Here is a 27,958-nt window from a genome sequence, read left to right on the forward strand (position 1 = left end):
AGCAAACAAGATGAACACAAACATACATGAACGAGCACAAAATATATTCCTTTCAAAAAGCCCTCTGGGCGTTGTACAACTTGGCCCAAGGCCGACCCAACAAGTCCTAAAATAAGAGGAAAGATACAAAACAAGACGAAGAGAGACAGAGTTCACTAAGCGGCATCAACGGTCCCCTGATCCGTAATTGAATCAGATTGAGTGGGAGCTGGGAGTTCCACTTCTGGGACATCAAGGACGGGAGATTGACCCTGATCAGTCTCCTGATCATTCTCTTCTGACACGGGAAGGAGCACGTCATCAAGGTCCAAGTCAGAAAACTTCGCCCTGACAAGGGACTTGCACTCGTCAAAACCATCCCTGAACGACTCAATGGCTAGGTTGACCAGCTCGTCCTCTTTGGCCTTCACCGCTTTGGCCAGATTAGATTGGTGCCTCCCTTGCTGTTTTTCTGCAAAATTGACGGCCTTTCTCGTCAACTCCTTCTGTTCATTAAGTTCCCTGGTCAAGCGCTCTATGGTAGTCCTCTCCTGCGCGACAATCGTCTCCAAGTTGGCCTTGTCTTTCTCCACCTTACCGAGTTTCTCTTCAGACGAAGTCAGCGTCTTGGAAACGTAGGCGCACTTATCCGTCATATCAGTCCAATAGCATTCGAGCTGAAAATCATAAGAACTAAAGTAAGGTTCCAAATCATGATCCGAGACTAATGAACAAGCCAAACACATTAGATGATTAGAAAGAAGTACCTGGTAAAGTGCACCAAAACCATCCGCCTCGACCGTCTCTTAGTTCTCATGTAGGATCCGAAGCCGGTCCTTGTGTAAACGGCTCTTCAAGATGACCTCGCGAGCAACCCAGGTATCGTCTAAGCCGCAATCATCTTTTTTCACTCCCCACTTCGGGCGAAAGGAAGTATCCGCCCCTACCCGAGCAGTGGGTGCTGCTTCCAAGCCAAGGACAGGCATGTCATCATCTCCAGAACGGGTGGTTTGACCGGCCGAAGATCCCTCAACCACCTTTGCGGATTTAGGAGCTTTGCCGCCCTTGTTACCAGCGATGGCTTTCTCTTTAGCTTGAGCGGTAGGAGCAATAGATTCAGACGCCTTTCTCTTCTGGCTACCGCTCTTCTCAAGGGCGGCTTGACGCACCTTTTCACGGGCTGACTGCTTCTGCATCTTTGCACAAAAAAAAGGGGGTGCAAGTAGCTGAGAACGATGTGCGATACCTTAAAAAAAAAAAAAGGGCACAAGTAGCTGAGGACGGCCTATGACACCTACGTGTTCGGGAAGCGGAACTAATCCCGATCTCAACCAAAACCTCCTCCCTGGAAAACTCCGAACAATGGATAAGACCGTTCTGATGGATCTCATCACGAATCATTGCCAGGGTTACCTCGTCCTCATCATCTAAAGCCGGTTTACGACTCATGGTCTTCGTGTTCGCAAAAGACCAATTTGTCGAGATCGGCCATCCTTCCTCACAGCCGGCATAGAAAAACCTGCTCTTCCAAGTGTGTATGGAGGTCGGAATACCGGTGATCATCCTCATTTCAGGTCGTTGGCTAATATAAATCCAACCTCCCAATCGATGGCTTTTCAGTTGAGCACACCTTCTAAAGAGAGGCACATACAAGTTCCGTTGAAGACGGACTTTACCAAGGGTATTCCACCCTTACTATCGGCACCTCCCCAAAGAAATCTTCTTTGAATCTGTTCTATTCTCAACACTACACTAACCGGGCAATTGAACAAAGATAAATAATACACTGGTATATTAGCTAACACTGCGTTGACCAAGATGAGTCTCCCACCCTTAGAAACAAGATTTCTCTTCCAAGTTTCCAATCTTCTTTCTATCCTTTCCACTATAGGAGTCCAGAGCTCTTTTCCAAGTTTTCCCACACCCAATGGAAGCCCTAAAAATCTTCTTCTATTGTTCTCTAAAGAGGATAACCCAAAAGCCTTGTTTTCTCCTTGTCTTAGTTGTCTATTGTCTTTTATTTAAATATATGAAAAAACCGGAAGTAAACTTTCTCCCTTTCATACTTTTAGGATGTTGTTCTTTCTCTCTCTCTCTGTCTATCTTTCATAAGTTAACAAGAAACAATAAGTGATTGGCAATAAGCGATGGAATTTTGCGAAGATCAATGAAAAGACCAAAATGAAGCATGCAAAAACAAGATGAACGATGAGGAGAGTGCTTGGATTTGCTTCCAATAAAAAAACAGTTGGGCTGCAATGGTAGAGTTTTTTTTTTTTTTTTTAAATAATCACTTACAACTCATAGCCTTTTTATCTCTGGGTTTATCTACTAACTCCCACAACTAATTTTTCTTGATGGAGTTTATCTCTTCTTCAATAGCTTCTTTCCATTTGTCTGAACTAGACGATTCCAAAGCTCCTCTATAAGATGAACTTGTTAGATGACTATATGGTGGAAGAGAAAGAGAGAGATGATGAGAGAAAGAGAGATAGGGAAAGCGTGAGAGTTATAGCCCTCTCCACATGAAAACATATATATATATATATATACATATATATATATATATATATATATATATATATGTATTTGTATATATTACACTGACCAAAATACCCTTAATGAGGTGTGTCTAACACTCCCCCTCAAGCTTGAATGTATATATCATACATTCCGAGCTTATTACAAGCATCCTTTAACCTTGCAGGCCCTACTAGTGTAGTGAACTCATTTGCAAGCTGGTCTGCTGATTGAGTGAACTTAATGCATATTTTGCTTCTCTGAATTCTCTGACGAATAAAATAGCAATCTATCTCAACGTGTTTGGTTCGCTCATGAAAGATTGTGTTATTGGCAATATGATTCGTCGACTTGTCATCACAATATAGCTGTGCCGGTTCTGAAGATGAGAATCCAATCTCGGATAGAAAGGGGCGTAACGAAATCAGTTCACCACTCGTATACGACATAGCTCTCTACTCTTCTTTTGCACTGGATTTGGACATAATGTCTTGCTTTTTACTTCTCCAAGATACCATACTACCACCAACGAAGGTACAATAACCAGTTGTAGATCTCCTGTCTGCAACAGACCCTGACCAATTTGCATCAGTATATCCCTCTACTATTTTGTCGTCATTTTTCTTAAAGCACAGTCCTTTTCCTGGGGTACACTTCAAGTAACTGATGATCTGAATTACTGCTGCCCAATGGGATGCGCGAGCAGAATTCATACAACATACGAGATATCAGGGTGAGTAACTGTCAAATAAATCCGCTTTCCAACAAGTCTCCTCCATCATCCTGGATTATCTAGCAAATCTCCTTCATCTGGAAGGAGTTTGACATTAGGATCCATAAGAGTGGATATAGGTTTTACCCCAATAGAGTCAGCTTCCTCAAATATGTCTAAAGTATACTTTCTCTGTGACAGAGAAAACCCATAACGAGAATGCGCTACCTCAATGCCAAGAAAATATTTGAGGAATCCCAAATCTTTGATGGAAAACTCTCCTTGGAGGAAAGTCTTTAATCTCCGTATACCAGCTTGTCATTTCCCGTAATCACAAGATCATCCACATAAACTATCAAGAAGATATACCGGACCATGGACTAATATCTGAAAATAGAGTGAGCAACTGCACACTATTTCACTTACCACTCGTATACGACATAATCTTATACTCTACTTATGCACTGGATTTGGATACAATGTCTTGCTTCTTACTTCTCCAAGATACCACATTACTGCCAACGAAAGTACAATAATAAGAGACCATGCCCAATCTGCTTCAGTATATCCCTCTACTCTTTCGTGATCATTTTTCTTGAAGCACAGTCCTTTTCTTTGGGTACCCTTCAAGTAGCTGATGATCTAAATTACTGCTGCCCAATGGGATGTGCGAGGAGAATTCATAAATTGACTAACAACTCCTACAACATACAAGATATCAGGGCGAGTAACTGTCAAATAAATCAGCTTTCCAACAAGTCTCCTGTATCGTCCTGGATTATCTAGCAAGTCTCCCTGATCTGGAAGGAGTTTGACATTAGGATCCATAGGAGTGGATGTAGGTTTTACCCCCATAGAGTCGGTCTCCTCTAATATGTCTAAAGTATAATCCAATTGTTAGGGTTAGTGCCCTAAAAGTCAGTGCATTTTGTATTTTTTTTTTTCAATTAAAGTATCAATAAAGTTTCATTTCATGACATATTATGGGTATTAAATATAGGAATGTGTGTGATGTGCTTAACTAGTGACACGTATTCGTCCTTAGGTAGCAAAGTAGGAATGTCATGCTCAAGGATTCACAGATCCAAGGGAGTAAGGAGATATGGCATTCCGGTTCTTTGCAGACCTTAATAGTTACTGGTTAGGGCTGAGATTTGGCATCTCTTCCTGTATACAACCATCACCATCCTTGCCTACATGCACTTGTCGTGAGATGACTTATCTCGGTCATTTGGGTAGTAGACCTTAAGCAAGAAGAGCGGGTGCGACGATTGGATCGCGCATTGAACAAGATCAAATAATTGGAACAACCTGTGGACATGAGATTATAAAGTTGTTCTACCAGACAGGATCCTTTACATGTCCTTTGACCTGAGAGGTCATATTGGTATTTGGGCCCGTTCTAGGGTTTTGGTCTATCTTATAGTGGTTCTTGTTTAGAGCCACATTCAGATAGTACTGGATCCTAAGACAAACCCTTGAGATCAATAGGGATACCCAACACGGAATTCTCCGCCCTAAACTCTAGGTCAGACATCTACAATTTCAATCAGAGCGGTATGCCTATTAAAATACCTGGCCAGGTGGATTTGATAAAAGGTTTATAAAAAAGATTTTAAAACATTAAGAAGTTTTAATAGTTTTGCAAATGTATTTGTGAGGCTTACACCGCTTGACCGGAATGGTATACCATGAGTGGGCCCAGGGGCAAGAGGTGTCCACCCCCCGTAGGACTCAAGTCTGTAGATGTAGACCGGAGAAGGGACTTGCACATACTAGATGTGGTTAGGGGTAAGATGATCTGACTCTTCAAGGTTACATCTCGATGGAGGCCACTGACTCAATGCGATTGTAGTTATAATCATGGTTTGAAATTTCGGTTTCGGTACCGGTCTCGGACCCCACCGAAATCGAAATTTCGAGATTTCGACCGAAATTTCTAAATTTCGGCCGAAATCCGCCGAAACAAGGAAAGTACTATTTTATTGGATATAAAATTTCGGCCGAAATTACTGAAATTTAGACAAAATATTAAATTAATTAAAAAAATAGATTTTTGGGTGAAATTTCAGAAAAAACGAAATTTCGACCGAAATAAATTCATTGATTTTAGTGTGGGTCTCCATCGAAATCCGAAATTTTCATCCTAAATTTTGGATTTCGGTCAAAATTTAAAACCATGGTTATAACTAAGGAGCGAGATCGTAGTGGAGCCCACCATTGGGTTCTGCAGGATCGACTGTTGGATCCTTGCAACGATCCCACTCATAACTTGAATGACCCGAGTACATTCTTATGAATGAGGGTCCCGCATTTTATCTATAAGCACTTTGGATTTGATCCGATGGAGAAGAAACATTGGAAATGTTTAAAAGGAGTTTAGAAATCCATTGAAGCCTTTTCTATTCCCATTGAATGGGATTTAATATATTTAATATATTAATTAGTGAGAGTTATACGGAAGGGGGGGTGAATTATCCTGTATACAGTTGACATTACAGAAGGGGGAGAATTGTCCTGGAGAATTCGGCCATGGGGTGAATTATCTTAAAAAGTAGGGATTTGTTTCCTACAATTTATGATCTAGCTTTTGAGAGATATTTTAGGAGATTACATCTTCAAAAAGTTATGAAAAGATAACCTACCTTCAAACTAGAGCATACTATTGGTCCTTGTAATCCTATTTCATGAGAAACTCAACATAGGGTAGGATTAAGGAGATAAATTGTAAGGAAACAATATCCAAACCAACTACAACCACCTAAACCTATTTACACCCACCCTTGGTCGAATTTTGATGATCCCAACTCATCCCAAACTAAAAAATTTGGAATTCCCTCGCTCTTTTCTAGTCTCTCACTAGTTTCTCTCTCTACACTCTCTCTAGGAAAACTAGTTTTATTTGATAGAATTAGACAAAGGCTTCAAAAGAGAATTTGTCTCTCTCAACCTAAAGGATTGATTTGTATCAGTTCCTTGCTGGAATAAAAGTTATTCCATCTCCAATTGTGCAAAAGAACCGGAATCCATCGATTCAACTTGCGAATTCGCGGCGTTGAGAACATGCGCAGATATTCGAGGAGTAGATCAAGCAGAAGAATTTGTGACTTCGAATTCTAAAGGTAAAGTACTGATCTTTGAATTTTTAATTCAATTACCATATGATCTAGTTCTCTAGGATCCTAGGTTAACAGGTGAAATCGAAGAAATTTTTTTATTCTACGCGATTTCTAGTTCCGCTGCGCATATCAATTTCACTATGTCTAAAGTATACTTTCTCTGTGATAGAGAAAGCCCATAACGAGAACACGCTAGCTTTGTTAGAAATGGAGCTAGGGTTAGATAAGAGGAAGAAGAAGAGTGAAGGATGGAGAGTCTCCACTAGGGAGCTCCTCATGGATATGTTGTATATATAGGCCCATATAGGGCAAGTGATGTACAATGACAACACTACCCTCCAGCAGACACCTAACGACCTAGCGACCCTAATACATATTATTCAACACTCCCCCTCAAGCTGGAGTGTATATACTATGGAACTCCAGCTTGCTACAAAGGAGACTACAGCAACCAACTACAAATAACAAAAAGTACAATAAGCTTATACACACATCCAGCTTGATATAACACTCCTCAAGCTGGTGCGGTGAATACATAATGAAAAGTATAATAAAAAGTAGTAACGACCATAGTGAATAGCATCGAGACCAACGGCCATCGAAAGAAGCAGCTCCCCTGAAGTAGCACAACATCGAGAGCGATCAAACAGGGCCTCCTCCTGCATGAGAGCACAACGAACAGATTGGCATATCACAAGCAATGAAGGCGCCATCGCAGGAACAATAACGATCCAACGAGCAAAAAAAGGGCACACCAAAGGTGCGCACAACGAACATCGACGAAGCAACACAACGCCAAGAGAAGATAATCACCGATTGGGAAACCATTGAAGACAAAGTCGACGGGGAAATTGTCGCCTGGAGAGAAGAAGAAAGGGAAAAGAGGATAACTAACCAATGATGGGGAAACCATCGTCTGGTGACAAGGTTGACGGCATGAGCATCGTCGCCTGAAGATAAGAAGATAGGAAGAGGATAACCAACCAACGATGGAAAAACCATCGTGTGGTGACAAGGTCGACGGCATGAACATCATCACCTGAAAATAAGAAGAAAAGGAAGAAGAAGATAACCAACCAATGATGGGGACACCATCGTCTGGAGACAAGGTCGACGGTATGAACATCGTCGCCTGAAAATAGAGCCGACCAACTATGGGGACACCATTGCCCGGAGAAGAGAGGTCGACGGGAAAAGACCATCGCCTGTAAGAGAGCCGACCAACGATGTGAATGGAAACTATCGCCCGGAAAAGAGAGGATAAGGTATAAAGCCTAAAAGAGAGGATAAGGCATAAAGCCAAAAACAGAGGATAAGGTATGAAGCGGACAAGACTAAGAAAAGAGAAGACATGACGAAGGAGATGAAGAACATAATCACCAACAATACCCCCCCTCGGGGGGAGACTACATGAGCCCGGACATGACAAGGCAAGGAGGACAATATCAAGACAATACGAAGAGATAAGGCAACACTCCCACAAGAAGACGATACTAAGACAACACTTCCCCTAAAGAAAAGACAACAAAGATGACATCACTCCCTCAAGAAAAGACAACTAAGAAGACAAAATCAAGAAAAAAAAGAACTCTCCCCGTAAAGAAAAGACACAAAGAACTACATGAGAACACTCCCCCTCAAGTTGAAGGTCTAATGCAGCAAAACGAAGACAACTAAGGCACCACACCTCTCTCGGACATTCCATCAAACACTTGGTGTGCGCCTTGAAGAAGAAGACAAAGGAACGAAGACAAACAAGGCACTACACCATACTTTGACATTTTATCAAAGACTTGGTGTGCACCTTTGAACAACAACATAAAAGACATAAGAAGACAACACTAGACTAGACAATGTAAAGGAAGAGATGACATCAACACAAAAGACATACAAAACAATGGAAAGAAAGATATGACAACACTAGATAACACTTCTCCTCAAGTTGAAGCCAAAAGCCTTCAACTTGAAACGAAAAAGAAGACGTCCAAGGCACCAAATCTCTTTTGGACATTTCACCAAACACTTGGTGGAACCTTGAAGAACAACGCAAAAGACATAAAAGACAACGAATCTAGAGGAGAAAGGACAAAGATTGGGATGGAGAGGGTGGGGGAAGAGACTCAAAACATGAAAGAAAGAAAGGATTTAAAACATAAAGAGGGGTGAAATAAACTAGAAAGAACCCAACAAGGGTATGGACTTAGAGAAGAATGAGATTTTGGGATGGAGAACCAAAAAGAAAGGAAAGAGATATTTTTGAGAGATTTAGGGGAGAGATTTTAGGATATTTTTTTTGTTTGTGATTTATGAGAACACTAAAAACAAGAAAATGGAAAAAAAGAGATATGTGTGAGAGAGAGTTGTGAGAAAGAGAAAGAATACCGAGAGAGAAAGATTAGGGAGATTTGAGGAGAGATCTTCGGAAAAACAAATGAGGAAACAACACCTTGCGCATAAAGGCAAAGAGAGATACGAGAGATGATAGAGAGAGAATGGCGTGGAGTTGATAGACTCTTCTTCTTTCTTTCTACCCCTTCCAAAAGGATCTTTGCTCTGATATCATGTTAGAAATGGAGCTAGGGTTAGATGAGAGGAAGAAGAAGAGGGGTGAAGGATGGAGAGTCTCCACTAGGGAGCTCCTCATGGATATGTTGTATATATAGGCCCATATAGGGCAAGTGATGTACAATGACAACAATACCCTGTAAGATACACCTAATGACTAAACTACCCTAATACATGTTATTCAACAACCTCGATGCTAAGAAAATATCTAAGGAATCCCAAATCTTTGGCGGAAAACTCTCCTTGGAGGAAAGTCTTTAATCTCCGTATACCAGCTTGGTCATTTCCCGTAATCACAATATCATCCACATAAACTATTTAGATGATATTCCCTACCGTTGACTGATAGGTGAAAAGAGAGTGATCAACCGCGCACTGTTTCATGCCAAATCGCAGAATTGCATCACTGAATCTCCCAAACTATGCCCTCGGAGATTGTTTCAGCCCATAAATTGCTTTCCGAAGGCGGCAAACAAAGGAACACATCTCCCCTGAGCAACATACCAAGCAGGTTGCTCCATACTTCAACCAGATCGCCATGAAGGAAAGCATTCTTCACTTCCAACTGGTATAATGGCCAACCACGATTAACATCAATAGATATGAGAACATGTACAGAAGGTATCTTGGCCATAGGTGAGAATGTTTCCTGATAATCGACCCCAAATGTCTGAGTGTATCTCTTAACATAATACGTGCTTTGAGTCGCTCAATGGTCCCATCTGGAAGGTATTTAATAGCAAAGACCCATTGACACCGAACAGGCTGTGCCTTAGATGGAAGAGGAACAAGTTGCCCGTTTATTTGAATTGAGTGCAGCCATCTCGGCATCCATTGCACCCCGCTAACCAGGATGAGCAAGAACGTCAAACTGTCTTAGGCAAAGAAACATAAGAAATACAAGAAACAAATGAATGAAATGAAGGCGACAAACGTTCATAAGAAAAAGCTATGATATTTGATGGGCAGTAGTGTGAGATCGAGTGTGAGAAGCAATAGGCGAATTAGACACATGAAGAGGATTACCTTATGGAAATTTATCCAACTGAGGATGAGGATCATCAGTTGGAGATGATGGCTTGCCTGTAGGAAGAACAACCTGTCGTGGGCTTCGAGTGGTCACTTTCAGCGCAGATGTAGAAATGTCTGCTGGATTCTCTGTATCAATTGTTGCTGAAGGGGTCACTATAGGGGGCTCTACAGGGCTCGACGACAGCAGAAAAAACAAAGTAGCTACCTCAACAGGACTCAAAGACGGATTAGAAAAATAGTAGGTATCCTCAAAGAATGTGACATTTGCAAAAATAAAGGTTTTCCGTAGCCGAGCTATAATAGTTGTATTCATTTTGAGTACGAGAGTAACCCAAAAAGATACATTTTCCAATTGAGGTCCAATTTGTGACAATCAGGAGCTAGGTTGTGGATAAAACAGGTACACCCAAAGGCACGAGGGATCAATGGAAAAGGATCACTTAAAGGATACAAGACATAAAATGGTGTCTGGCCAGACAAGATAGAAGAGGGAAGACGATTCCCTAGAAAGCAACCCGTAAGAGCTGCATCTCCCCAATAACACTTGAGAACACGCATCTAAAACATGATAGTGCAGGTCATATCCAATAAGTATCATATCTTCCTCTCAGCGACACCATTTTGCTGTGAGTTATAAGCAAAGGAAGATTTATGGATGATGCCACATGACTCAAGAAATTGCTGAAAACCATTACACGTAGAGAAATATTCTTTGGCATTATCAGTGCGTAAGCAAGAAATAGAACATTTAAATTGATTAGCAATTTCAAAGTAAAAACGATGAATGTATTAAAAACTTCAGAATGATCCTTAAGTAGAAACAACCATGTGGCATGCGAGAAATCATCCACAAATATAAAAAAATATCGAAAACCATGTAAAGAGACAGTACGTGAAAGACCCCATGCGTTGGAATGAACAAGTTCAAAAGGACTCGATGAACGACGAATACCACGTGAAGGAAAAGACACTCGATGGTGCTTTTCCAACACATAAGACTCACAAGAAAATGACTCAATAGAACTAGTAATAAAAGGAGATTTTCGAAGCTTCTCAGCATGAGGGTGGCTCAAATGACAATGCCATTGATAAGCATCAACAAAAGTATGAAGAGAAGCACCAGTTGGGCTCGAATCAAGATAGTATAAGCCACCAATCTCATGACCCAAAGCAATCCTCGTCCAGTCTTCAGATTCTGAAAGGTGCAATAGTAAGGCAAGAAAGAAACAGAGCAGTTTAGAGTTTTTGTCAATTGACGCACGGACAATAGACTAAGAGGAAATGAAGGAACATAATGAGCATAAGATAAACAAAGGCCATTAGAGATGGAGACTACACCAACCCCAGAGACAGTTGATGTAGTTCCATCTGCTAATTTAATAGAATGGGGGGCACTAGAAGGGGTGGACTGGAAAGAAGTAAGGAGATTAAAATTACTAGTCATGTGATGAGATACTCCTGAATCAATGAGTCATGATCCAAAAGTATATCCAGATATAAAATAAGATGAACTACCTGGCTGGGCAAATGTGGCAGTGGGCTGCTTTCCTCGATCACGTAGGCGGATAAGCCCCTCATATTTAGCACAATTGACAAGCATAGAGTATGTAGCACCCGATGTAGCAGGTGAAACAAGAGCAAGGGAACATAAGAGGTAGTAGAGCGGTATGGGCGAAGCTCCAGATGTAAATCATAACAGTAGTCAACACTGTGGCCATCGATACGACAGTGGGTACAATATTGAGACCCACGATCATGAACTCCCCCTGAATCATGACCACAGCCACGATCCATAACAACAACCGTCGACAACCACAAGAATGCCAAGAACAACTAACAGCAAACAATCTCCAATACACGCGCGAAGGCAACACTATCAGCCCAATATCAATACACGAACAATAGGAATGCCATAAAGCGCCAAGTCGCAAAGAACATCATCAAACAACCAATAATTATCAAGGACAGAACAATTGGCAACCAACGAGCTGGCAACAGTGAGCAACACCACCACCACCAACAACCACGACAATAATCACCACCAACCACTAACCAATAGTTAGAAAAAAAATCTCCATCACCAACAAGACCAACAATAATCACAACCAACTAACGACCACCAAGAACCAACACCACCGACGATCATCAACAAGTATCAACCAATCCACAAACACCAACAATCACCAACAAATCCACAACCAACACCACCACCAACAATCACCACAAATAATCATAACCACCCAACAATCACAAAGAACCAACACCACTATCAACAATCATCAACCAATCCACCGCCGACACCAACAACCAAGCACCACTCACAGCTAAGCGTAGAAGCAATGAACCACCAAGGCCATAAAATCAAATCACCAACAACAGATCAACATAGATCCACCGCGAGATCACCAACGGAAGACCCAACAGATGATGTCACTACCAGTACCAACTACATACCAATCGCCACCAACAACATAAGTAACGATGCACAACCGATCACTCCCAAAGCAAACACAAAATTCTCTCAGACATTTCATCTAACATCTGGAATGCACTTATATCCAATAAATGCACTGCGGATAATCACAAGTAAAGACGCCAACAAATCATTGTTAAAGACACCAAGACGAGGTTCCAGGACAAATAAGGGGCAAGGATATCCCAAAAACATAGAAGAAAGGGAGTAGAACCACCAACCAACGTCCTGGTACCAACGATGTAACAAAGAAAAATAGAAGAAACAAGTTTAGAACTTGAAGAGGATAGGATTTATGGATTGATTTGAGAAGAAAAGAAGATTTAGGGACCGATTTGAGAAGAACTTGACAAAATCGTGGGGTTTAAAATATGGTTGGATGGTGCAAAACACAAAAAAATATGGTTGGATCGTGCGATTGGAAGAAGCAAGTTAAGGGTAGGATTGAGGAGAGGGGTGTTTGTTAGGGTTAGGGTTGAGGCAGCAAGGGGTGTGATTGAGAAGAGGCGGTGTGAGTAGGGTGTGAGTGGGTTAGGGTTAGGGTTGAGGCCGCTAGAGGTGCGAGGGGTGCGATTAAGAAGAGTGGGTTAGGCTTAGGTTTCTTCAAGGATGAGAGACTCGGTCTTACCTTGAAGCTCTGATACCATGTTAGATGACTACATGATGGAAGAGAAAGAGAGACAGAGAAAGCGTGAGAGAGTTAAAGCCCTCTCCACACGAAAACACACACACACACACAGATATATATATATATATATATATATATATATATATATATATATATATATATATTATACTTACCAAAATACCCTTAATGAGGTGCGTCTAACAGAACTGATGAAGGCTTGTAAAAAATCCCTCAAAATTTTGTCCAACTCTTTCAACGCTAGATGTTTCAGGTTGAGGTACACTTAAGAAAGTTTCAATTTCTTTATTAACTAAATCCTTTTCTTTAGTTATTTTAAATAATTCTATTAACTTATTAGGGTTTCTTGTATTCAAGGGCTCTTCTAGAAAGTGGGCTATCTACTTTCTATAACTCTCACTGATCCATCTAAACTATAGATCATAAACCTATAACCCTTAGAATTTTCATGGTAACTTATGGAGGTACATTTTATAGTTTTATCACTAAGTTTGTTTCTAGTCTGAGTAGGTATCAACACATGGGCAGCTGAGCCCCAAACGTTCAAGTTACTTAAGTTTTGTTTCATTCCAGTCCAAAGTTCATAATGTGTTGATTTAGTTGGGACTCTATTAAGTATGTACATTGCAGTGGATAGGTCTTTCCCTAAAAATTAGGTACCTAGGTTCGAATGACTGAGCATCGACCTAACCATATCCATTAAAGTCCAATTTTTTCTTTCTGCAACACTATTTTTCCATGACTTGTAAGGCATTCTGGTTTGATGTATTTTTTCAGATTCCTTACAGAATTCATTAAACAGGTCAGAACAGATTTCTTCACCCCTGTCAGTTCTTAATATCTTAATTGATTTACCTAACTGGTTTTCAACTTCATTCTAATATTTTTTAAATCTGTCCAGGGCATCAAACTTTCTATGTATTAGATAGACATATCTAAATCTAGAATAATCATCAATAAATGTTACAACATTTTATAAAAATATTCCATGTGTCCTTGTTTTCACGTTCATAGGACCACAAATGTATGAGTGAATATTGACAAGTAGTTCATTATACTTTTCCCCTTTAGGAAAAGGCTTTCTGGTCATCTGACCGATCATCATGAGTCACATGTAGGGAATTCAATTTCTATGTTTGGAATTAGTCAGCTTGTTGACTTTCTTTTCATTTATCTTTGTTTACATGACCTAATAATCTCATATGCCAAATATAATGATCAATCACATTAAAGCACAAATCCACATAATCAGAAGAAGAACTAGCTTTATGACCATAAGAAACATTTACATTGAGTTGATACAACCCATCAGTTCCATCTCTCTCTCTGTCATTAGTTAAGAAGAAACAATAAGTGGTTGGCAATTAATGGCATTTAATGCACCAACTACCCTCTCCTCAAAAGGAGCAAATGGATGTGTTTCAATTATTGCACTCCACTAATCCACACAAATAGAGACCAATCTCTTTTCCCAAATCAAGTAGGAGACAAAGGGCTCCTGGCCCAAACCAAGTGGGCCCCACCTCCACATGAGGAGGGAACCCCAACAATTTTTCCCTTCCTGACTCATGAGGAGGGCTTCACCTTTCCCATGCCTGCCATGCTTCCACAAAACTCATGATTGTCCCTAGGTAGGGGCTTGGTCAACATAACCGATTTCGATATGGATCTTTTCAGTTTGTTTTGATAATGCCACTCCCCAATTTATAGAACACTTCTCTGATTAGCTGGTGATAGCATTTTGGGACTTGTAACAACTTGTAAACAGTTAGGTGTAGAAGTGTAAATAATGAGAGGAGTGCGACTATTAAAACAGGTGATGTGGATGTTATATCCCTCTATGTATTTGTATTATATGATGCATTAATATATAAGTGTGCTTAGCTTGCCTCTGTACACATTGACTCAAGTATTCTCTCTATTATTTTCTTTGTTTATTGAATCATGATTTTATCTGTTTGGGCTCACTTGCATATTTATTTCCCAGATATGTGTTGGTATACTTCTCTATTCTGTATTTTCGCTATCATGCGGGCATTGTTACCGATGAGATGCTTTCCTTACCGAAGACTTGGTATCTTGCTGTTGGTCTTTTAGAGGCTCTTGCTGCAGCATCAGGAATGGCGGCTGGAGGTACAAAATATTTCGTTGCTTGGGTACTTCCTGCCATTTCCTTTTTCTGCCGGAATATATTTTTTCGATGCCCAAAAAAAAAAATTCGATGCTATAGAAGATTTGAATGGAGCATAGTTGGTTTCCTGTATAATTTCTGTTTTTCTTAAATGGTTCCTGTATAATTTCTTTTGCAGCCCAAAATATCTAAAATCTTATGTACAGTCTAGTTGTTTATCTTGATTAGTGATTAGTCTTTTGGGTTTGATATACAGCATATTTACTGTTTTACAAAGAAATTTCCGCCTAGAAAGTTAGTTTAAACTCTAAAGACATATGATATGGTTAGATTAATCTTTGATAGAGTTTAAGTATATAAATATATATATGCATACATGTGTAGGCACACGAGTAGGATGACTTTTAATGTTACATGTTATTGGTTGTGGAGGTTATAGAGTGAAGGAAACTATCGTGGTAATTCTTTTTGTTGGCATGCGGAAAACCCTAGATCAGTTTTCTTTCTATTAATCTGCATTTCTAATTTTTGTTGAGATTACAGCTAGATTCTACTTGTGTGTTGCATTAGCATCTCATTAAAGAACCTGGGCATATTGGCTTAAGTTAGCTCTGTTTTAACACCATTTTCTTTCCTTTTGTTATCTCTTTTCATTGACAACTTCCTATTTTAAACAAACTTAAATAGCCTCTCAATCTTCCAACTCAAATTCCTCCCCTTTTTCTATATTTTTCTTCATCAACTTTGTTTCAGCAAGTTTATATTTCCCTTCTTTCCCCCAGATCCTCTTATTCTTCTCCCTTCTTTTCCCGCGGAAGTCTTGTGACTCTCTCTCTCTGCATAACATTTTTTTCTCACTTTCTTTCCTTTCTTACCATGCTCTACCATTTACACCTTTCTTTGTCCCTTTGTCACGTTTACACATTCTTTAATTTTTCTCTAATGTCTCAAACTCATCATGCTCTCTCCTTCCTTTTTCCATTGTTGTCCATTATTTCAGTAGTCCTTTTGCACTTCTACTTCGAAGTCATCTCCATTGAATCACCTAAAGACAAATTTCATCATTTGAAATGAAAAATCATCCCTGTTGCTTGTGGCCAAGGTATAATGGAGCACCCCAATGGTGTTGTGGAAACATGGATATACTGCGGCGGATAAATTTCCCCCTTCTATCTGCGAATCAATATTGTTAGACGAAGTTTAGACAGAGAAAATAGAATGAGTTAGGGTTATCTCCCCCTGACTCATATCTTTATACTAAAACATAAAGGGATGTACAAAGTCCTAAATGCCCTTAGGCAAGTTACATATTCCAACACTCCCCCTCAAGCTGGAATGTAGATATCATACATTCCTAGCTTGTTACATATATTACTCAATTTTGACTTATTTAAGGACTTTGTAAACATATCAGCTAATTGGTCCCCTGACCGAGTAAACACAGTGTAAATCTCTCTTTTCTGGATTCTTTGACTGATAAAATGACAATCCACTTCAATATGCTTGGTGCGCTCATGGAAGACTGGATTGTTGGCAATGTATATTGCAGCTTTGTCGTCGCAATAAAGCTGCGAAGGAGAAGATGAAATGAAGTCAATTTCAGAAAGAAGTGAACGTAGCCAAATAAATTCCGTGCTTGTTTGTGCCATTGCCCTGTATTCAGCCTCTGCACTGGACTTAGCTATAACATCCTGCTTCTTACTCTTCCATGAAACAAGATTGCCACCTACAAATGTACAATACCCAGTGGTGGACCGTCTATCTGCTGGGGATCCAGCCCAATCTGCATCAGAGAAGCCTTCAACTTTCATATGGCCATGTCTTTTGAACATCAATCCCTTCCCTGGAGCCCCTTTCAAATACTTGAGAATCTGTGTCACCGCAGCCCAGTGAGAAGTATGTGGAGAGCTCATATACTGACTGACAACACCAACAACATATGAAATATCTGGCCGAGTAACCGTGAGATATATAAGTTACCGACAAGCCTGCGATACCTGCCAGGATCCTCCAAACTCTCCTTCTTCTGGAACGAGTTTCACATTAGGATCCATGGGTGCAGAAGCTGGTTTAACTCCAAGATTGCCTGTTTCTTTTAGCAAGTCCAAGACATACTTTCTCTGTGATAGGAACAAGCCTCTAGAAGAACGAGCAACCTCTATCCCCAAGAAATACCTAAGCTAACCCAAATCCTTAGTAGAGAATTCCTTTTGCAAGAAGGTTTTCAAACGTTGTATACCTTGTGAATTGTTCCCCGTCCACATAAACTATCAACAAAATACACCCAGCTGAAGAGTGATAACTGAAGACTGAGTGATCCACTGCGCATTGTTTCATGCCAAAGCGCATGACTGCCTCACTGAATCTCCCAAACCACGCACGCGGAGATTGTTTGAGGCTATAGAGTGACTTGCGTAGGCGACACACGTAGGAGGAAGTCTCCCCCTGAGCAACAAACCCTGGTGGTTGCTCCATATACACCTCCTCAGTCAGGTCGCCATGGAGGAAGGCATTCTTCACATCCAGCTGATGAAGGGGCCAGCTATGATTAACAGCAAGAGACAGGAGCACACGGACAGAGGGAATTTTCGCAACGGGACTGAAGGTCTTAGTGTAGTCAACATCAAAAGTCTGAGTGTATCCTTTCCCGATTAACCGTGCTTTTAAGCACTCGACAGTACCATCAGGTAGGTATTTGATGGAGAAAACCCACCGACAACCAACAGGACGGGCACCAGGGGGTAGAGAAACCAGATCCCATGTATCATTACTATGAAGAGCGCCCATTTCTAGGTTCATAGTATCACGCCAGCCAGGATGGTCAAGAGCCTCGGCCATTGACTGTGGTAAAGACATAGAAGACAAGGAGGAAACAAAGCTCTGGAAGGTACTGGTGAGCTTATCATAAGAAACAAAACTCGAAATAGGATGTGCAGTGGAACGGGATCTCGTACGAGATGCAATAGGAGAATCAGAAACAACAGAGGAAGGCGGAAGAGAAGATACCTGAGAGCGGGAGAGAAGGATCATCGGCTCAGAAGATGATTGTGCGAGAGGAGGTAGAAGAGACCTATCTGTAACTCGGCGCCGCTGATACTGCTGTGTAATTTTAGGTGGAGCTGGCTTCTCCAACATGGCAGAAGAAGTAGAAGCTGCAGAAGCTGGCCGCACGGAAAGAGGAGATGACGGAAGAGAAGCAGGTAGATCTGGTAAGGGAAGCGAGACCTCGGACTCGAGAGAAGGGGTGAAAGATGCCGCGTCATGTTGGAAGAATGCCTCAGACTCAAAGAACGTAACATCGGCTGAGACAAACCAGTGACGCAGACGAGGGCTATAGCAACGATAGCCTTTCTGCGTACGGGAATACCCCAGAAAGACACAACGCTCAGACCGGGGATCGAGTTTGTCACGGCCAGGTCCAAGGTGATGAACAAAACAAACGCATCCAAATACACAAGGTGTCAGAGGAAACTGTTCCTTACTAGGAGATAAAATCTCGAAAGAAGAGGCACCCTCTAAGACAGAGGAAGGAAGGCGATTTGCTAAGAAACACGCCGTGAGAAGGGCATCACTCCAGTATGCCTTAGGAACACTCATCTGAAAAAGAAGAGTGCGACCTACTTCAAGAAAATAACATAGTTTCCTCTCAGCAACACCATTCTGTTGAGAGGTGTACGCACATGAAGACTGATGTAAAATCCCATGATGGGAGAGATAGGATTGAAAGCCATTAGTATCAGAAAAATATTCTCTAGCATTGTCAGTACGAAGACATTTCATATTGCAATTATATTGATTCTTAATTTCAGAATGAAATGTGTGAAAAGCAAAGAACACGTCGGATCGACTCTTCAGTAAATATAACCAGGTCATGCGTGAGAAGTCATCAATAAACACAATAAAATACCGAAAGCCGGTAGTAGACGCGACCCTAGAGGGTCCCCATACATCAGAATGGACTAATTCAAATGGACTAGACACTCGACTAATGATCCGGGACGGAAACGACACACGACGGTGCTTCCTGAGTTCACAGGACTCGCACTGAAAACTAGAAAAAGGTCCGGGAACCAGAGAAGTCTGCTGCAGGCGCTGAAGTGAAGGATGCCCCATGCGACAATGCCACTGAAATGTATCCACAGAGCTATGTAAGACAGTAGGCGGCCGACACTCAAGACGATAGAGTCCATCTACCTCACGACCCGTTCCAATCGTCTTCCCAGTCGAGAGATCCTGAAATAAACAGTAAGTTGGGAAAAATGAGACAGAACAGTGAAGAGATTTAATAATTTAGCTAACTGAAAGTAAACTAAATGGTGATTTTGGTACACATAAAACAGAAGATAAGGTAAGAGCAGGATGAGGGGAGATATGACCAACACCAATGATAGGTGTAGTGGACCCATTAGCAAGGGTGATAGACTGAGAGGGAGACGAGAAAGAGCGAAAAGAATGAAGCTGAGAAGAGTTACCAGTCAGGTGATTGGATGCGCCAGAGTCAATGATCCATGACCCTGAGCTAGATAGAAGGGTAGTGGGTGAACTACCTGGCTGAGCGAAACCTGCAGAGGGAGGACGAGAACTGAGCCGCAGACGCTGGAACTCCTCATAATCGGCACGGGATAATGTATAGGTGGAATCAGCTGGTGCAGGAACAGAAGCAGAGGGAGCGCAATCTGAAACCGAAGCAGTAGTAGCACCCATGTGAGCCGAGCGTGCCTGACGAAGCTCGGGATGCAGGGTATAGTAATGGTCAATATAATGTCCCTCGTGCTGACAGTGAGTGCAAAAAGGACGGCCACTTCCACGACCAGAGGAGGCTCCACCACTAGGCGGGCGAGTACTGCCATCATAGGTCGCGAGAGCAGCACCATCAATAGGAACAGATATCATTGGATCACCAGAAGAGCACTGCTGGACGCGGGAGTAAACCTCAGTAAGGGAAGGAATAGTGCCAGAAACCGATAATCTGCTGACGAAGATGCATGTACTCTGGACCCAAACTCTCAAGGTACTGCACAACACGGATCTGATCCCTCTGACGGGCAGCCTCTGTGAGATCCATGGTAAGCGGCATGTAAACATCAAGCTGCTGACAGAGGCCAACGAATTGGCTGTAATGGGTGGCAAGAGGAAGATCACCACGGCGGAAACACACCCACTCGGAATAGGTAGAGCAGATCCGACTAATGTTTACCACGCCAGAGTAAAGAAGAGTAACCTGATCCCAGATCCGTTTCGCAGTAGGCAGAAGCATCAAGGGCCCAGAGACGTGAGGGGCCATACTCTGCCACAGAAGGGTACAAACAAGAGCATCCTCCTGTTCCCATCGATCAAAGGTGGGATCCGTCGTAGGAGGAGGATCACGACGAATGACGTGGGCTTTCCCACGGGCAAAAAGATACTTCTCGACGGCTGCTTTCCAAGTAACGCTGTTTGCCCCATCCAACTTAACAGTAGTGATATGTGGGAATGATCCATCCACAGAGAGAGATGATGACGAAGAAGACGCCAAAGAGGGTGTCGAACGAACACCAGGAGCCACTCCTGTGGAAGGATTGTCAAGCACCTCCTCCATAACAACAAGCAAGCAAGAAACAGACAATCCAAACCAAGACGAATAACAGGAGATAACAAAATAGGTGGGCAAACTAGGATACGCCAAGAAAGCTAGACGCGGCTCCAAGAATGACGGGCATCGACGAAGCTTGACAAGAGGGAAGCCATGAGGCACAGAGGGGAGCCGCAAAGACAAACTAGAATCAAAGTAGGGTAAGTGTAAGAGATGAAGATCTAACACATAATAACAAGGAGAAAAGAGTGGTAGGGTTTACCAAAGGATGAAAGGAAGGGGAGGAAAAATGATGGGGGTTGAAAAACTTGGGGTGTGAGGCTTACCAACAGACCTACGAATTGGGGACTGGAAAAAAAAAAAATTCTAGTGCGAGGCGAAACACGGCCCTTGGAAACTTATTTCCAGGAAGGTGATTTTGTGGGGGGTGCAGATCCTCGGTCCTGGAAAAGGTTTTCCAAGTTGGTGAGAAAATATTTTCCTGGAAAATTTTGAGGGGGTGCAAATCCTCGGTCCTGGAAAAAGATTTCCGAGTTGGTGGGAAAATATTGGGGGGGTGCAAATCGTCGTTCTTGGAAAATAATTCCCATCCTGTGTGGAAAATGTTTTGGGGGTTGCTGCGCGGTGGTGCAGAACCAGGAACTATGCGCGGGGGAGGAGAAGCGTGGCTCGTGAGGGACGTTGGGCCTGGTGCCTTTGGCTCGGAGGGAACGACTCCTTCTCAGGAGGAAAAAAGACAGCGTGCCGGTATGCCTCGAATGAAACTTGGCCCGGAGTTGGGTTTCGCAGCGAGAGGGGTGGGGGTGGCGGAGAAGATGGAGGCTGATAGAGAACCCTAGGGATCAGAAAATCCTGAGGCTCTGATACCATGTTAGACGAAGTTTAGACAGAGAAAATAGAATGAGTTAGGGTTATCTCCCCCTGACTTATATCTTTATACTAAAACATAAAGGGATGTACAGAGTCCTAAATGCCCTTAGGCAAGTTACATATTCCAACAAATATAATAGCCACGAATAAGAAACCACAAAGCACAAAAAATAGTCCACCACACAAATCAAGAACACACGATTTTAACATGGAAAACCCTCTTATGTGAAGGGAAAAACCACGTGACAAACTCCGAAAGAAATCCACTATGAAAAGAGAAATGCAAAGTCTTTCTTCCCAAGTTTTCCCAAAAACTTGAGGAATACACAAGAATAGAAGATTAACAAACAAATCTTGGAGGAAATACGGGTTACCTCAAAAACCCCTTGCAAGAAAATGTTTTCCCACCTCAAAGAACCAAGCGTGAGATTTCTTCTTCTTCTTCTCCAAGAACCACTCTAAAACCCTAGGTTTTGGCTTCTTTTCCCTCTTCCTTCTTGCCCAAGAAAAGACTTCTACCTTCAATGGAGATTAGGGTTACAAAACCCCTTTAGGATTGACCACACAAGCAAACCCTAAATGCCACAAAAAAACCCTTTTTTTCTTCTCTTTTTCTCTCCTCTCTTTTCTTTGTTTTTTTCCGTTTTCTTCACTCGATTTTCAACACCCACCGACTCTCTTTATTTAATTAAGAGACGTGTGGGTGTGGGGCCTACATGGGGTGGACCCGACAACAATCTCCCCCTCCAGCCCCATGAAGGAGGATCTCCGAACTGGATCCTCACGTGGCACCCATGCTTGCCAAAGCTCTGCATAGCTTATGCTTCTCCTTTGGCCCGGTCTTCGTCATCATGTTTGATGGATTCCGATTGGTGTGAATCTTGCTATTCTCCATCAACCCATTTTCCAAAACATCTCTAATCCAATGGTACTGCACATCAATGTGCTTCGTCCTGGAGTGGTAAGTGGCATTCTTGCTCAGACCAATGGCACTCTGACTGTCGCATCTGACTATGTATTCCTTTTGGTTCTAACCCAACTCTATAAGAAAACGCTTCAGCCATAGCATTTCCTTACAAGCTTCTGTAGCAGCAATATACTCTGCCTCTGTAGTCGATAGTGCAGCACATTTTTGCAGCTTTGATTGCCATGAGATGGCCCCCCCTGCAAAAGTAAACAAATAGCCTGAAGTAGACTTCCTTCTGTCTATATCTCCTGCCATGTCTGCATCTGTATAGCCTTCTACCTTGGGTGATGTGTTTCCAAAACATAAGCAATGTTTCGAAGTGCCTCCCAGATATCTCAAAATCCACTTTACAGCTTCCCAATGGTGCTTGCCAGGATTTGCTAGATATCTGCTAACCACACCAATCGCATATGCAATGTCAGGCCTTGTACAAACCATAGCATACATTATGCTCCCTACGGCTAACGCATAGGGAATCTTCTCCATCTCTTTCTTCTCTTCACTACTGGTTGGAGACAACTTCTTACTCAACTTGAAGTGACCAGCTAGTGGAGTACTGACGGGATGACATTTTTCATGTTGAACCTTCCAAGTACTTTCTCAATGTACTTTTCATGTTGAAGCGTGATAGAAGAAACATGCAGCTATGGCTATCACTGCCATACCCAAAATCTGCTTTACAGGCCCTAAGTCTTTCATGTCAAAGACTTGGTTCAACTCTTTCTTTAACCTGCCAATCAGGTTAGCATCTTGACCAACAATAAGCATATCATCAATATATAACAAGAGAATAATAAAATTATCATCAGGAAACTTTCTGACATACACACAATGATCTGTACTTGTTCTTTTGTACCCTTGATCCATCATAAATGAATTGAACTTCTTGTACCACTGTCATGGATTGGCCACACAAGCAAACCCTAGATGCCGCAAAAAAACCCTTTTTTTCTTCTCTTTTTCTCTCCTCTCTTTTCTCTATTTTTTTTCGTTTTCTTCACTCGTTTTTTCAACACACCGACTCTCTTTATTTAATTAAGAGACGTGTGGGTGTGGGGCCTACATGGGGTGGACCCCACAACAAATGGCGCCTCATCTGCTCCATTAGAAATTAGTTAAAAATCTTGCCACTTAAGGTGAATAATGTTGAGAGAGAAAATTGAGACAAATCCTGAGGATGATACTTGTCCTGTTGATTCGTCTTCGCAGTAGATGGCCTCCCTTAAAGTTGATGGGGCTCCTGTTTCATCTACGGTTCCCTCCACTAGCTATTCTCATATGGAGGCCCACATAGAGCCTCCTCTGCCAATGACCTCTATTCGTCTTGATGGAAATAATTATCCTGCTTGGAAGAGGGCAGTTCGTATATATCTTCTCGGTCGAGGCAAGGTTCATTTTCTTGAGCAGTCTCCTCCATATGGCGATCCATACCTATACTACATTGGTGACATTGATGGTTATGATCTCCATGGTGCTCCAGAGATGGGGCAAAATATTGGCTATACTTGGCAGCATAATATAAACACATTTGTCATATTTCCTGGAAATTCGGAGAGTAACTCGAGCGATAACCACAATTACACCGACCAAAGCAGCCATCAATTTCCGTATAGCCACTACGAGAGTGGCTATCTAGGAAGCATGGGTACTCTCCCGGGGCTCCCGTACCCGTACCCGACACGTATGGGGTGCGGGTACGTTCAGGTATGCCCCGGGTACATCCCATATTTAGAAAGAAAAAAAACCCAATTTTGGTTGTTTGGTGCGTGTCAGGTGCGGCACCCACTCGTACCCGACACATCCTGCTTCTCTCATCTGATGTAAATCCTTCCTGCTTCTTCTCTCTCCTCTCTAGTTCAACAAATGTTGCATATTGTTAACATATAAAACCAGAAGCAGACAAATTTGTTTGGATGGTGTGAAACAACCAATTACTCTGAGATGGTGTTATTTAACCTTTTATACTTTGGCACTCCCCCTCACATGTGGCCCCTCTTTTAAGTGTTGGCCTACATGTGGCACATGTGGCCCACTATTTTTTTGGCTTGCCATTGCATGCGGATTTTTCATATCAAAGGAGTTTTGAACCCAGGACCTTTGCTCTTTTGCCATGTGAAACAACCAATTACCCGTTAACAGATGGTTAATGGGTCATCGGTGTGGGATGTTTATCACTTAAATTTATCGTAGCTTAGATATATTCTCACCAAGGAAGTTGACGAACAAATTTATTTTGATTGTTAACAGGTCATCGGTGTGGGATTTTTATCACTTAAAATTTAACACAATTTACATATATTCTCACCAAGGAAGTTGGCAAACGAAGAATGTTTGAATCTCTCTCTAAGTCCATAGCACCTATGCACTAGCTTGAGCGAAGTTGTTGAGAAGGTATTTACATTCGTTAGTTAGGGAAGTACTTGTCATTTATGCATTTTTCTCCTTTACTTCTAATAAGCGGTATCTAAGGAGTTATGTAATTTTCGCGTGATACAGGCTTAAAAGAGATGAGAGCAACTAACCTAATATCTTTTTCCAAAAAAGAAATACCTGTTTCTTTTTCTTTTCATTTCTACTCCAGAGACCAAGGTGGGAAAACCCTTCTCTAGTCTAGTTTTCTAGACTGACGCCATGAAATTGTAAAGCAGAGAATAGATGAAAGATTCATGAGAGATAAAACTTTTGGTTCTTCCCTTGTGCAAATGACTTACTGGTTGTTCAGCATCTCAAACATTTGGTTCTTCGGTTACACTATTAAATGTAATAAGGGTATTATGGTCATAATATGACTATTATTATGTTTAATATATCGTATGGGGTGAGAGAATGCTTTAACGCATTCCAGACTCCCGCCCTTTCTCCTCTAACTCTCGCATTTTCTTTCTCCCTCCCTCACTTCATCTCCTCTCTATTTCTCTCTCATCCTTCAACAGAAAGGTTCAGTATTCCCTTCTTTGTCTTTTTTTTTAAATTTTTTGGGTCTTTGATTTCAACCCTAACCATTTAGTGTTTCTAACCCAGCCCTCATAAAACCCTATCCCTCTACCTCTCTTGGATTTTCACCCCCTTCTTTTTTTTGTCTTATTCGAAAACCCTATTTTTTTGTGTTTTGCCACTTTTTTTTGGGCTTTCCCTTCCCATCCCCGTCGGTCGTCTTAACCTAACCCTAACCGTAGCCACACTCTTCCCCTACCCCACCCTTTATTTTCGCCCACCCCTCCCTTCCCCATCTTGTGTTGTTCCCTCATTCCATACCCTACACAATTTGACTTAAATCCTAACCCTAGTTTCTTTATGTAATTGTTTGAGACTTCTACACTTGAGGTGGGTGTTTACCTTATATCATCACCTCCCTTCTTTAAAAATCATCACCTTTTGTACCTTTTCTTTATGATTTAGACTCTCTTTTTCTTGTCTATTTTCTTCGTTTTGGATTCTGGACAATTGGGTTGTGATTAGCAATTATTGGTTATGTTTTTCGCATGAGTTCTTGGTTCGTGCTTATTATGATCACTGTGCTGGTAGTGTTGTGATTGGCTGTAGATGATTATTGGAGGGTCATGTATTGCATGTGTGGTTGGTGGTTGTGATATTCCTTGTGGTCGCTTGTGTTGGGGATTGTGATATTTATTGGTGGTGCTAGTGTGGTTGTTGCAAGCCGACCCCAACTAGTTTGGGACAAAGGCTTTTGGTTGAGTTGAGTTATAGTGTGGCTGTTGCAGTAGGTTGTTGAGTGCAGTGTTGGAGGCTCCATTTTGTGTTGTGGTTGGATTATATTTGTTGATTGTTGTGTTGTGGTGCTCTTATTATGGAGTCTGTGGACCCCTCTGCTCAGCAACTGTCTGCTCCTAAGGTTGATGAGACTCCTCCTTCGTCATATGATGCTCAGTCTAGTTACTCTCATGTTGAGCCTTCTCTTTTGATAACACCCATTAAATTGGATGGACCAAATTACCCCCTGTTGAAGATGCCTATCTGTACTTATCTACTTGGCCATAGGAAGATACGTTTTATTGAGCGCCCTCCTCTGGCTATAATTGACATGTTATATGACCAGTGGTGTGAGGATGATGCCGTGGTTTGCTCATTTCTATGAGGTTTTATGGAACCTTATATAGCTATTTCCATGATGTATCTTTATTCCTCGAAAGAAATCTAGGAGCAGGCAGCTACAATGCATTCAGGGGTGGATAATCTGACATGTATCTGTGATCGGTTTTCAGATTGGTTTAGTCTTTAGCGAGGAGACAAACCGGTAGCATCCCATTATAATGATTACCTTGCCCTCTGACAGGAGCTTGACTTATTGTTGCCTTTTACTGTTGATCCTGAGGTTCTTAAAAAGCGTAAGGAAGAGATGAGAGTTGTTCGGTTTCTTGATTCTTTGGGGCTTGACTATCTCCAGCTTCGCCAGGAGCTTGTTAGTTCTGGTTCACTTCCCACCCTTGTAGATGTCTTCTCCCGTGTGCAGCGTATTCGAGTGGTTCAGCATGGTGACCGTATGGTGGATGGGTTGGCTCATTTGACATATGTTGGGGCCGATCGTGGTCGTGGTGGTGGTCGTTTTGGGTGCGGCCGCGATGGTGGTGGACATGGACATGATCGTGGCTGTAGTGGTGGTCGAGAGTCAGGGGGAGGCCGAGATGGTGGTGGCCATGGATGTGGGTCCCGTTTTTGCACTCATTTTCGTTTCGATGGACATACCTTTGATTATTGCTACGATTTACACCCTGAGCTTCGTCCCTACATAACCGGGAATAATTATGCAGTTGCTTCTGATGGTATTTCTTCCCCTGATGCTCCCTCTATGACGCCTGATACTCTGGTTGTCCCTCGTGCGGAATATGTGGAATTTCTCCGTATCCGAGACAAAGGAAAGCAGCCCACTGCCACGTTTGCGCATAAAGGTAGCCCCTCATGTTTTCTCTCTGGTAGTTCTTCTGGTCCATGGCTCATTGATTCAGGAGCCTAACAACATATAACTAGCAATCCTGACATTCTTTTTTCTTTCTAGTCTGTTCCGTCTATGGGGTCCTCGAACTATTACATTGGCTGATGGGACTACTACATCCCCTATTTCTAGCATGGGTGTAGTCTCCATCTCGATGGGTCTTCACTTGTCTTCCTTTCTATTTGTCCCGTCTTTTCCTGTTAATTTATTATCTACTCGTCAGTTAACGCCGTCTCTTAACTGTTCTGTTTCTTTTTTTTTTTCTTCTAATTGTGTTTTTCAGGACATGAAGACTGGGACGAGGATTGGCTTGGGCCGTGAGATTGATGTTCTTTACTAACTTGACTAGGCTAGTATTGGTGTTGCTCTTCGTATTTCGGTGGATGCCTATCAGTGGCATGGTCCTTGGGACATCCACGTG

The 27,958-nt window shown here is 42.0% G+C and overlaps 1 protein-coding gene across 1 annotated transcript in view; it reads left to right on the forward strand.

The window, feature by feature from the left end:
- CLT1 (CRT (chloroquine-resistance transporter)-like transporter 1) overlaps nt 1-27,958 on the forward strand; it is a 75,898-nt gene that overhangs the window by 9,652 nt on the left and 38,288 nt on the right. The window contains exon 2 of the mRNA XM_077361898.1: nt 15,034-15,179. Coding sequence (XP_077218013.1) covers nt 15,034-15,179 — 146 coding nt within the window. The remainder of the gene's footprint in view (nt 1-15,033; nt 15,180-27,958) is intronic.

Source organism: Tasmannia lanceolata, unplaced genomic scaffold (assembly GCF_043159265.1).
Source record: "Tasmannia lanceolata isolate RefF3 unplaced genomic scaffold, GAP_Taslan_0.1 ptg000019l, whole genome shotgun sequence".
Lineage (NCBI taxonomy): Eukaryota > Viridiplantae > Streptophyta > Magnoliopsida > Canellales > Winteraceae > Tasmannia > Tasmannia lanceolata.